This window comes from Dermacentor variabilis, chromosome 1, assembly GCF_050947875.1.
Source record: "Dermacentor variabilis isolate Ectoservices chromosome 1, ASM5094787v1, whole genome shotgun sequence".
In the NCBI taxonomy this organism is placed as follows: Eukaryota; Metazoa; Arthropoda; class Arachnida; order Ixodida; family Ixodidae; genus Dermacentor; species Dermacentor variabilis.
Window position 1 is genome coordinate 117,285,852 of NC_134568.1, and position 13,239 is coordinate 117,299,090.

Sequence of the window (13,239 nt, forward strand, 5' to 3'; positions counted from 1 at the left end):
GCAAACATTATACTAATCCACAAAAATGGAGGCGTTAAAGATTTGAAAAATTATAGGCCCGTTAGCTTACTCCCAGTATTATATAACATATTTACCAAAATAATCTCCAATAGATTAAAGGCAACACTGGACTTTAGTCAACCAAGGGAACAGGCTGGCTTCAGGAAGGGATACTCTACAATGGATCACATCCATGTCATTGATCAGGTTATCGAGAAATCCGCAGAGTACAATAAGCCTCTCTATATGGCTTTCATAGATTACGAAAAGGCATTTGATTCAATAGAGATACCAGCAGTAATAGAGGCATTACGTAATCAAGGAGTACAGAACGCTCACGTAAATGCCTTGCAAAATATCTACAGAGGTTCTACTGCTACCTTAATTCTACACATGGAAAGCAGGAAGATACCTATAAAGAAAGGGGTCAGACAAGGAGACACAATCTCTCCAATGCAATTCACTGCGTCCTTGGAAGAAGTATTCAAGCTTTTAACCTGAAAAGGCTTAGGAGTAAGGATCGACGGTGATACCTCAGCAACCTTCGGTTTGCCGATGACATTGTCCTATTCAGCAACAATTCAGAGGAACTATAACAAATTATTGAGGACCTTAGCAGAGAGATTGTGAGAGTGGGGTCGAAGGTTAATATGCAGAAGACAAATATATTGATGAATAGCCGGGCAAGGTAACAAGAGTTCAAGATCGCAAGCCAGCCTCTAGAGTCTGTGGAGAAGTACGTTTACCTGGGTCAATTATTCACAAGAAACCCTGATCATGAAAAGGAAATTCATAGAAGAATAAAAATTGGTTGGATCGCATAGGGCAGACATTGGCAGCTCCTGACTGGAAGCTTACCATTATCATTGAAAAGGAAGGTGTACAATCAGTCCATTTTACCATTGCTGACATATGGGGCAGAGACTTGGAGACCGAAAAAAAAGCTTGAGAACAAGTTAAGAACCGCGCAAATAGCGATGGAACGAAGATTGCTAGGCATAACGTTAAGAGACAGAAAGAGAGCGGTTTGGATCAGAGAGCAAACAGGTATAGCTAATATTCTAATTCACATTAAAATAAAAAAAAATGGAGCTGGGCAGGTCATGTAATGCGCCGGTTAGATAACCGTTGGACCATTAGGTTTACAGAATTGGTACCAAGAAAAGGGAAACGCAGTCGAGGACGGCAGAAGGCAAGGTGGAGCGATGAAATCAGGAAATTCGCGGCCGCTGGTTGGAATCAGTTGGCGCAGGACAGGGGTAATTGGAGATCGCAGGGAGAGGCCTTCGTCTTGCAGTGGACATAACAGATGATGATGATGATGGTGGTGGTGGTGACGACGACGACGACGACGACGATGATGATTCGGAGAAACATCCTTCGGCCGGAACCATTGCTGCCATTTCACACTGGAGTAAATTGTAGACAACTGGCACGAAGTTTAAGTCTGCTCTCCGATTTGACCACTTTTCACAAACCGATGCTCATGGATAGTGGTAGAAAAAAATTGACGTGTCATCACGACTTCCTTCATGCACCCCGATACACATTCTCCAAAGACTAACTACTCCGTTTGTCTATTGTGACAGCTCGGTGTGGCAGACAACGAGCGCGATGACATGGGGTCATGCGCGGGCATTAATTATTCATTTACGCTATACCTACTTAGCAAGTGCAAGTTTTTAATGTTCCTGCATTCAAATTTCACGTTAATCTCGCAAGTGCTTGTAATAACACTACACACGCGCGCGCGCACACACGCACACGCACTTTGTATCCGTTTTTACCCCTCAAACTTATTCTCTGTGTAAGCTTTCTTGTGCACACGAGTCAAGGCTACGTACCTGAATGGCACTGGCCAGTGTCATCTTGTATTTGTCGAGGAACTCTTCTTTAATTAGCTCCAAGTCCCTCTCGCAGCGTGACAATATCACCCGCTTGAGCACTTTGTCATTGGTGCCGAGTCCCTGCGGTTGATAAAATGGCACAGAACGCGCATTAAGCGCATTCATCATGTTTTCTTTTCGTGTCAGATTTAAACACACGTTAAAGAATACCATATGGTCAAAATTATCCGGGAACCGTCCACTACGGCGGCTCTCATAACCTCAGCGCTGATTTGGGACCATGTCACTAGAAGAAACTGCAGACATATACCAGGTGTTTCTTTTTATGCAAAACACTCTATTTTAAAAGAAATTGTCACACGTAGGTCTCTGCCTTTTTTTCCCTAGAATACATGGCTCCGAGGACATTAGTGGTAAAATAATGTCAGCGATAGTTTCGCTAATTAACTGAAGTGTACAAATTAATTTTAATATTCACTTTAGAGCGCAAGTTGTAATTGCAACATTGAAGCCTGCGAGTGGCGAAGTCATGTATGCTGAGGAAAAACCCTAACCGCGGCCCTATTCTCAAACGATCCTCGACTTAAGCTGTTCCTCCACTTCACCGAGTCGAGCGCAGCGCCATCTCTCGATTGAACAAGGCACTGTGTTTCTGAAATATTCACGTGGAGTGTCATTGAAGCGCAGTGACCTTTTCAGTCAATAGCTACCCTCATCGACTTCATTGCACTAGCTCTTTCCGTCTGCTATGTTATGTAGGCTATGCATTTTTTCTTCTTTAGCGGAAAGTAAGACCTCTTAGTATCCACTTTCTGAGTTTTCTTAGGTCATAGTTGTTAAAATTCCTTGTTCCCACCCGGCCTGCAGTGCTCAGTTCCTCGAAACGGCGTTTTCGGCACTCGCTTCTTCGCAGTTCTGGGAACGACTCGTAAAGGTCTTTGGAAGTTGCTTGATGATGATGATGATGATGACGACGACTGAAGTTTATTGGCGCAAGGGCATCTAAGGTCAAAGAGCGCCAGGACATGTGTTTTGGTTTAGTAAAATTGCGAGGTTAGGACAATGACTTAAAATGAAGGCTGTATAGAAGCCTACGCGTAAGATAAATTTATAAATATTAGTGCATCAATTCTAAGGTAATTACTAAGATATATATAACGCCTTAAATGCGTTGGATTCAGGCACACATGTTAAATTATTCTTTATTGTCCGAGTCCCTTGCTGTACAATTCTTGCCTACGCAAGAAGTGCAAGAGCTCAGACATACTTTGCACATCAGATTGTACCTCACCTGTGAGGCACAATCTGATGGTTAGGATGGAATGAGATGATGTCTAGAAAGTTAACTTCTGCAAGATAATTAAGCACTCTTTTAAAGTTAAAAAGCGCATCCTCTGATAAGAACATCGCGAGATGGGGGGGGGGGGGGGGGGGGGGGTATACGATGTGAATAGCGTTCCTTAAAATGAGCCACTCGCTCTCGTTGAAGTTCAGGACATTGAATGAGGACATGTAGCACGGTTCGGTTCTCACCGCAGCGTGTGCACGTCGGTGGGTCAGTTACAGTCAAGAGGTATTTGTGTGTGCCATAAGTGTGTCCTATTCTGAGTCGTGCCAGGGTGACTTCGGTGTGTCTATCAAGCTTCAGTGGGAAAGATTTGGTTAACTGCGGTTTAAGCAGGTGCAGCTTATTTTCAACTTCCTTGTCCCACTCAGCTTGCCAATGATTATTGAGCGCCTTTCGTACCACAGGTTTCATATCTACACCAGGTACCCAGCTTACATCAATTGTAGCCCGATTTGTCCAGCATTTTTGTCCACCATTTCATTGCCTGCGGTCCCAGAGTGACCTGGCACCCAGCATACAACAAAAGCAAGGTTTTGTTTATACGCTACGTGAATGTGTTTAAGGGGCATGTTTAATATGGGGTTTCGGCTTACTTTGCCGCAGCACAGAGCTGCGACAACGCTTAAAGAATCTGTGTACATTATAGACTTGTATTTTGTGCTGTACTATGTACTCAACAGTTATCAGAATACCGTACGCTTCCGCTGTAAAGATGCTGCTATGGTTATGCAAGGTTTTAGAGTTGGAGAAGTTTGGGCCATGGGCTGCACACGATACCGAAGTTGCAGACTTTGAAGAATCCGTAAAAAATGCCATAGATCTATACTTGTCTCCAAGGGCCAAAAAAAGTTGCTGGAGGAAGGCATTTGGACAACTCTTTTTGTTAAGTTCGGTAAAGGACAAGTCACAGGTGACTGTACATTGCTCACAAGGTGGGATGGGCTCAACGTAGTCGCTTTCCCGCAGATCTGTGAAAACTACTCCGAATTTTTCCGCAACAACTTTTACTGCTAACGGGAACGGCGGGGCGTGTGAAGGCCTGTTTAAACACAACTGATTTGTGGACGGATCACTTATGAGTGCTTTGCATGGATGTTGTTTTAGCGACATGGTTATTATTGCATAGGTGACTCCGAGATATCTACGCTGATAATCCAGTGGCCACTAATCGGACTCTGCATAGAGACTTTGGACAGGGGTACGAAAGGCGCCAAGTGCTAGGCGGATACCTAAGTAATAGACAGGATCGAGTACCTTAAGTGTTGTCTTAGAAGCCGACTGGTAAACAATACATCCATAGTCTATGCGTGACAACACATGGCTTTAAAGAAGAGATAGGAGGCAATACCTATCTGGTTCCCCACGACTGATGAGATAAAATCTTTAAAAGGTTCATAGTTTTAAGACATTTCAGCTTCAAGCTTGGAAGTTGCTTGTTTCTAAATATCTTTTGTGGGAAGCTTCTGCAAACGTTGGAGCTAATCTTCGTCTTTTAGGTAGGCTGAGGGTTAGCGAGGCTGCAGCACATAATATTGGGTCCAGTTTGAACGAAAACAAGAACCAAAACAATTGTATCAAACAGGCAGGAGGAAGTTGGTAAGGGCTTAGGGACGCCTTTTTCGTCTTCATTTCGTCGGTCTTTCTGCGCGGACTTCTAAACAATTTAATTCTCTTAAATTTTGCACCAGCTCTCAAGGAGATGTCCCGTATAGGGATCGTATGAGGGCGAACTGTTGCGTCAATCGGAGGGCAAGGCTCCTTAACGAATATGCGTTGTACACTGAGCCTGAGACTGGATTTATCATGGTGGACCGAATTTCAAATTCAGTGCGCAGCTGAGCACGACGTGTCTCAGTGCCACCGAATCACGCCGCACACGAGGGCATCGCAGAAGAATTGCACGGCGACGCTCATTCCTTGTAGCTACGTCCCGTTTGGTCTGCGGATGGATGCAACGATTCAGCTTGTCGTGTAAATCCATCTTAAACACTGTGATTCGTATTATGTAATAATAATATTTGGGGTTTTACGTGCCAAAACCACTTTCTGATTATGAGGCACGCCGTAGTGGAGGACTCCGGAAATTTTGACCACCTGGGGTTCTTTAACGTGCACCTAAATCTAAGTACACGGGTGTTTTCGCATTTCGCCCTCATCTAAATTCGGCCGCTGTGGCCGGGATTCGATCCCGCGACCTCGTGCTCAGCAGCCCAACACCATAGCCACTGAGCAACCACGGCGGGTCCCGTATTATGTGAGCAAGTGCACCAGCCTTTAGTCGGTGATTTTTGTAGCATGTATGTTCAAGGACACGGCTCGCTTCGATAAGCTATATACCAGCTGTCGCTCGTGTCTACTACAGGTTGTTAGGGTTGGCGTCTGGCACCACGTGCAGAGAAGAATTTCAACCGACCATCTCACCCTGCCTCGTCGAAATGAAGCGTGACTTCCTAATTCGCCATGACCGTTTCGAGTGTCTGCCTGTCTGCCGGAAGCCCCGCAGCGTACAGGCCTCCTGTGTGTGTATGCGTGTGTGGGTGCACGAGTTTAGAGAGGCCCTTTCCTCGAATTGGACCTAGAGGAGAACTTTCACGAACCCGCAACGCGCAGAAGAGACGGACAGGCGTCTACAAATCCAGGAGGCGTGACGACCTCCTCTCTGCAGCAGCTCTTTCTGTGCGGGTCACGTGACGTCGACGGAAGCAAGATCCTGCCCACGATTGTACAGAGCCTATTTAAGGGGCCCCTAAATGTACTTTTACACACTTCATGCTCTTCTCATTTTCTTTCATCTACCTTTGAATAAACCGTGCAAGTTTCGCACTAGAAATAGTCTCGCCCTTGCTTGGTCGCCATGCATGGTCTACCGGATGCCTGCAGCCCGCCGACAACGCCACGCTACCCAATAAGTAACGTCGGTCGAGCTTCGATAGGCAGGCGTCGCTACAACTCGGGTGCAGTACTATACGCTACCCTGGAGTACGCAACAAGGTACACTCATAGGGCTGTATTTTTGATCAGTCACCTTCAGAGATATCTAATGGTCCTTACTGCGTGTGTCGTTCTGCCTGCGCTACAACAAAGTAGACAGTGCAGTGATATTCGTCCATCGTCACAGTGCTCGACAGATATAGTGAGAAGCATCATAAAAGCTGGGCCACTTCCATAAAACAAGGCCCTGTAAGAACAAATCAGAAAAAAATAGGCGCTAAATGCCACCCCCCCCCCTTCCCAAAATGCAAGAATATCTCAGAAAGCGTGCTCCCAATGAAGTGCCGCTTGCCGCTATGATCACCAATGTACAAATATCGGGAGGCATCTACAGTAAAACAACAATAAACATAAGCCTTACCCCTCCATATAAAAATCCTGCTCATAGAAGGCGAATTTTCATTCTACAACGAAAAATCACCAACACACGATCAAAGCACAGGGCAGGGCAACCACGCAATGAACTCAAAGCAACACATAGGAGCAAGCCGCGAATTAACGAGCAAAAGTGAGTTTCTAGCAAAATCATACAATGAAGACAGCAATCGCCATACAAGAAGGGGGGAGACGCGATGACTACTAACTAGGCGAGTAAAAACATTTAAGTGATACGCACTAGCGAAACGGGAATTAAGCCCTATTTCCCAAATTCGTGGGTAAAAAAAAATAAAATAAAAGGCGCCTCACCTTTATAGAGTAGTACAGCTTTTCGGCAAAATAAAAAGGAGGACTGTAGACGCACTTCACTGCAAAAAGAAAGTAAACAAATGGCCCAAATGGCTGTATACATGGCGCAGATAACGGGTACAATGTAGTATACGATTGAATTGTTTGCCTGACGAGCATGCAGTGAAAACATAGGCAACTATGAACAACAATGGCTAAAACAGTTTTCACCAACAAAATGAAGTCTCCTAAATAAGCGTCGATGTGTCGGCTACTAGTTGTTAGAGAGAAGCTCGGAGAGGAACTGGCAACTGCATCATCCCTTGATGATGATGTAAATATTTTTACTTACAGAGTTGACCTCGAGGCCTCGCATGATGCCGAGCCTGAGCAAAGCCCCAGCATGATGATGGGTGATGACATGCCAGCATGATCGCTTTGAGCTGGCGATAACGCGTACCATCACTCATGGTGCATTCTATTGGTCCCTACAGCACTTAGAGTCGATTTGCAGCAGTGTGGAGCCCCTTTTGAGAATGGCACCAGAAAAACGAGCAGTCGCAGCAGCCAATTCTGGCGCATCTCCGTCCTGCTCCCAGCTAGAAGGTGAGATCGCCTCCGATAGTTCTGAGCTAGAGTGCGTCGCTCCGAATGAACCAGCCGGATGTAAAGCGCACCGCCAGAGCGCTCGAAAGTGACCACTCGAATGTACCGTTATTAGGAATGGTGACAGGAGATGGGAAGCCTAGAAAGAGGTCACTGCATGTTAGCTCTTGATCAGAACGTTTAAGTACCCGTGTCGCCTTATCGCCATTTTTTTCCAGAGCAGAAAGCTCTAACAACGCTTAACAGCTAACGCACCGGCCAAACACCAAGTCATGCGGCCTACACTTGCATTATTGCGACGCAATATGCGCATCTGGCGCCTCGCCGGGTGGTAAACTGCGTAACGGTGTGTCAAAGAGCTCTGGCGCAAAATGCCTTCGATTAATCTTCGCCAATGGAAATTCGTAGCAGGACGCTTTTCTGGACTTTTCATTACTGCTGAAAAGTGTTCGAGGGGTCCTAACAACGCAACTATTTTTAATAATAAAGGGCATAACATAGCGTTCCACAGGGAACAGAAAAATATCAGACATCGTAAAACATTGGAACGGAGGGACATATAAAAAGAGATCCGGGTATTACAACATCGACCACAACACAGATCGCTGCGTCACTCCCAGTGTACATGCTTCGATGGCTGCCATGACAACAAACTTCATACTTCGAACGCGCGAAAGCGACCGATGCGCACACAAGGCAGCAGACGCACCTATGGCGAGGAATCCCCGGCGGAGGTCTCCGCTCATCTCGCTCTTGATGGCCTCCATGACGGTGTGGTTGGCGAGCGCGTTGTACTCGCGAAACACGAGGCGCAGCTGCTCGTAGCTCTGGTTGGCGATGATGCGGTTGAACGCCGACACGTCCGTGCCCCAGCGCAGTACGCCCGCCCGGTACAGCTGCTGTGAGCAACCGCGTACGCGACAAAGTTGACGTTCCCGAAGACATCGTCATAAGGTGAGCGGTAACATCACGCACCAAGGTGACTTGCATGACATACTTACACCACTGGAAAAGAACAAAAAAAAGAAACTAGACGGAAAACAAAACAAAACGGGCGCTGGCCTATCTTCAGCGCCCGTCTTGCCTTCGTAGAGCGTTTGTTGTAGTTGTTTTTTTGGTGCTGTAAATATGTCACATATCTATGTGGCCCATGGCTCAGTCAATGATCGTAATGCTAGCTCATGCGTATCTACAGATAGGTACTACAAGCACGACAAAACAAGAGAAAAGAAAACGCTATGCCACAGTTTATATATCAGGGGAAGCTTCTGATGCAAAAATAATTTGCTTTGCAAGACCTGAATCCAATACTTATTGAGCGAGGAAAGTGTGAGATGAGCACAAAGAACGTGCCTTAAAGGCAAATGGCTTATTAGGTTAATAAATACGCTTGTACTGGAATTCTTTAGCAAAGCTGCTAGTTCTTTACGACTGGTACAAGCGTTGAAGAAACGCATAGAGAACATCCATGGAGATACCCGAAGACATCGCTGAGGTTGTGAAAGGCAGCTACAGTTCTTGTGGTGCGACCTACTGACATGTCGAGAGCTGAAGAAAAGACAACGCAATTGCCGTCGAAATTTGTTTTATGCGGTCTAGCTTAGTGGGTCCCGTGAAGCCTTGGAAAAAAATAAATGTCACTCGCCGTGGTATGTCATGCCAACCCGGAATGAGTGGCCAGTTTTCTACAAGATGCGCGTTTCAACTCTTTCTAGCTCGTTCACTGGCGGTAGGTTGAAAGGATGACTACAATACTCACATTAGCGTCACTGCGCGCACGAGCAGGATCCAAGCGAGCGTTTTCTTCCCGCTGACCCTGGAAAACACTTCCCTCTTAATCTAATGTGCTTAGTAACACTGTGCATAAATGTGCCATCAAGACGCATTTGTACACGCAGAATAACCTGCCCATAACAGAGCTGACTAGAACGCCCCCCCCCCCTTTTTTTTTTAGGTTAAACTCGTGATACAGGTATCATAGACGACAAGAGCGTCCAAAGTAGGTTTTGTGTACTGTATGAATAAATTAAGGAAGTCAAGAAGAATATAAAAGTAGTCATAACGCAGAACATCGAGAACTGAAATGGCAGGAGTTAGTTATGGAAGTCAGATCATTTTAGATAAAAATTGACTCTTGGCAGGCAACAGCACGAAGCTGTTTCTGTAATCGTATACTATGGAAGCTGCGCCCTCGCTATCTTTCACAATTACGTCACCATTCACACTTGCCGCGAACCTTCGCTGTTGGAAGAGTAACTCATTTGCCGTGCTCAAAAGTGCAAAACCGGGAACCTAGCTTCGCGCAGTAGACGTCACAAAAATGTCACCCCTGTTAAGATGCAACCCTGTCGCGTATTTGTTTCTCTAACGCTGTGTGCTCGGCGCTTTTCCTGTTAGAAAAGTTATCGGCGCGCGCAGCTGTTCTAGCAGAAAAGTATCCGGCACAGTGTCGGTGAAATGATGGCGTAGGCTGACGTCGTTTAACTTCTGTGGGACACATGCATACAAAACCTGGATAGACGTGTGAAAGCAATTGCCTGTGCCACGTAATCTGTATTCAGTTTATGTGACTAAAATACGGCGCGCGTGCTGCCAAAGCAGATGCGATACTTGGCGAGATATAATTCATTCGTTATAATCGATGGCGACAACTATCGATTTTGAGCCCAACGCGAGAAGCATTTGCGAACAGAATCTAGTGCACCTAATAAATATGTGCACAACTCGGATTGCGAATGTACTACATGCCAAGAATGGAAGGAAGCCTTTTCAGCATTCGATACAGTCTATGAAAATGAAAGTTGATATTTCCTTATTCCTTATATAATCTATCCGTCGTACCGCTCTCGCGCACTTACATTACACATTGACACCAGTAGACGGCGGAAATCACCGGATGTGTCGCCGATGATGTCCTTCTCCAGTTCTTTATTAAATACTGAAAACAAAAATTATAGCTATTTTCAGAGAACCCAGTATATATACGTACAGTATCAGCACATATTGTGATCCTAATAACAAAACGAACAAGTCAGTGTCAGTGAATAACACAAAACTAGATAATATCGGCGCCGATCCGTGCCGCCATAACGAGACATTAATCGACGAATCCGAGTTACAGCTAATCATGTGACAATACGAGCAGTTTGTACAAGTACAGGAGTAGAGGGTCGGCGTATTTTTTTATTATTATTACGGTTATTGTTTGTGCACTCACGAGAGCACGCCGTCTGTTCTGCGTTGAAAGAGATGCTGAAGTTGTATTTACGGATTCTTTTCATACTGTCTTATTTAGTGAGTGTTACACTGGAACAGTTCGAGTGTTTAATGTGTGTTCAGTATGAGGCATGTCCTGAATGAGTGGTTTTAGGCCGACAAGAGTCATTTGAAAGAGCGCCGAAGTCGATGAGTATGCATGAATGATGATTTTTTTTTTAAATCTGCCCATCGACTAAATATGCCGCGGTAAGTTGGATTTAAGGCTGCTGCGGCAATACAAACTAAGTTCACTGCACCGTCCATGTCCACACCGGTGCCAAGTCTAAACGCAGGCGCGAACTAAAATCACTAGAGACCAGACTTGTAAGAAAATAAAGTAACCGATTACAATTACAATTACTTCATTCAAAAATGTAATTGATTACAGTTACGCTCACTGCACCACGAAAGTAATTCAGGAATTACTCAATAGTAATCGATTACTGCTACGTTACCTTCCTCTGAAATTTTATTAACACTGCGTGGATAGAAGAAGGAGCTGGCCCGGCCCTTTCAGAGCGTCCTCTGCGGCCCTTCATACCTTGTTTATCTGCACTAACAATCGCTTTTTAAGAATTTCGCTGGTCATCGTTACTCGTTTTTGTTGTGAAAACACCAGCAGCGACACAGAAAACTTGCTCGAGTAGGAAAAAACAGCGAGAAAGACAGGAAGGTTAACTAGTTCGTTCAATGTGCGCACTGAGGGGTAAGGCGGTGTTCTAACGTGTACGGACCTTGCACACAATAGTGTAGTTACTCAGCACATGGGACCTACATGAAGCACAGCACTTCACTGTTGCTGGGCCCTGGAGAATACGCTCCCGGTTGAGCCAATGTAAAGCTGGAGAAAAAAATCGTCCCTATGTGATCTCCTGGAATTTACTTCCCAAGTGGCCTTCGCTATCGAGACATACTAATTTACTTCATCGACCAACATTCGGTGGAGCGTCAAGACGACCCTCGGAAACAAATATTGAGCCCCGGATTTCACTGTCTGAACTTGCGAGAAAGGCTACTGTGTTGCGCGATCTCGGGCGTTCTACTGCATATCCCACCTAAGTAATGTTCTCAAGGCTGCATCGCTTGTTACAGCTTGTCTCGTCAATAAAGCAACTAGTTGAATGTAATTAGTTACTGAAAAATGTAACTGAATTACAGTTATCGTTGCCAAGTAAACAGCGTAATCATTAAACTAAAATGCAAAAAATGCAATTGATTAAGAGTAATTAATTACACGTAATTCGTTAAGCACAAGCCTGCTAAAGACCACGGGCGAAGTCGGAAGAGGGGGGACAGGTCCGACGTTCGCCCCCCCGCTCCCAGAAATTTCTATGTACCTGGATTCCTGGGCTAAAACGACTTGTAATCGATTGTATTTAGATTTACGTACATGTTAGAAAACACCAGGGGGTCAAAAATACATCGTAGTGCCCCCACTACGGCGTGCCTCATAATCAGATCATGGTTTTGAGCCAGAATTACACTTTTTTTTAATGCATCGATAATCCTGGCCGATAAGGTCCGCCTTCGCTGGAACACGGGAACATGCTGGAACATGCGAAACGCGATCGCTCACTCCGGTGGTAGTGATCCTTGATCAGCCGGATGTCTTCGTTGCTATGCGTGCAGAGTATTTCAATGAGGCACTCCTCGTCGGTGCCCAGACCAGCGATGGCCTTGCGGAGTTCGCGTGCCAGGTACTCGTGCAGCGGGTAGAGTAGCCCGATTATAATGTCGTCGAAGTTACTGCGCACGGTGGACTTCACGTCGCCCATCAAGTCCTGCGATCATCATGCACGGGCCGCCGTTGTTTGCTCTTCGTTACATTTTTTTTCCCCTGTACTTTTTTTTTAAACTCTGCTCGCCGAAAATCCTGCAAGTGCGAGCATACATAACCGCGACGAAGGAAGCAAATAAGAAAATTAACGCACGAACGTGCACAGAAGGCTTACGCGTCCAAACGATTGCTTGTAGACTTTGACTATCTCCTGCCGCTGATAGTCCGATCTCGCGCACAAGATGTCGATGACCGCAGCGTGGTCTGTGGCTGAAATTGAAAACACATCGCACAGTGAGAGGGCCGACCACTCGTCTACGATACTGATGAGACAACATGAATTATTCGTGCGAAACAACGTGCTCCGTGATCGTGGCGCAGCGCAACATAGCATTCATTGGTTTTGTGAGTATCTTTGCAGCAGAAGCGATGTGTAATATTATGGTCGCAAGCATCGTATCTAACAGCAGCGCTCCTGAAACTGTGCTAGGCAGGCAAACTGGCAGATTTTGAACGGGGGCTTTGTTCTTTCTGCTAGCGATCGAAGTTTACGTCATTCTAAAGGACTGCATCGTAAGGCAGGAATGGTGACACGCTTGTGCGACGCTTGCGTCAGTTTTCGGAGGATAAAAGGAGCTAATCTAGCTGAGCATACGCTTAGACAGCATCCTTTGCCCGTATTCACAAAACTTCCTATACGCAATAACGTTTCCTCATTTACCGTACGGGCTGTTTGGGCTCTGGCT

General features: G+C 45.6%; 1 protein-coding gene across 1 annotated transcript; it reads right to left on the reverse strand.

Annotated features, from left to right (window-relative positions):
• Positions 1 to 1,718: 1,718 nt before the first annotated feature.
• On the reverse strand, positions 1,719 to 12,565 carry LOC142582341 (annexin B9-like). The gene is made up of 4 exons (XM_075691987.1): positions 12,293 to 12,565; positions 10,317 to 10,396; positions 8,084 to 8,357; positions 1,719 to 2,107 (listed from the first exon to the last, which is right to left on the reverse strand). Exons 1-4 carry the CDS (start codon positions 12,489 to 12,491, stop codon positions 1,797 to 1,799), a joined length of 864 nt encoding a protein of 287 aa, XP_075548102.1. The 5' UTR covers positions 12,492 to 12,565; the 3' UTR covers positions 1,719 to 1,796.
• Between the last annotated feature and the right edge of the window lie 674 nt (positions 12,566 to 13,239).

Coding starts and splice junctions, on each gene's coding strand:
- LOC142582341 (XM_075691987.1), bottom strand. CDS start 12,491: ATGGGCGACGTGAAGTCCACCGTGCGCAGTAACTTCGACGACATTATA. Junction 10,397..12,292: donor CAAGGATCACTACCACCGGA/GTGAGCGATCGC, acceptor TTTTGTTTTCAG/TATTTAATAAAGAACTGGAG. Junction 8,358..10,316: donor TACTGGTGTCAATGTGTAAT/GTAAGTGCGCGA, acceptor GGTTGCTCACAG/CAGCTGTACCGGGCGGGCGT.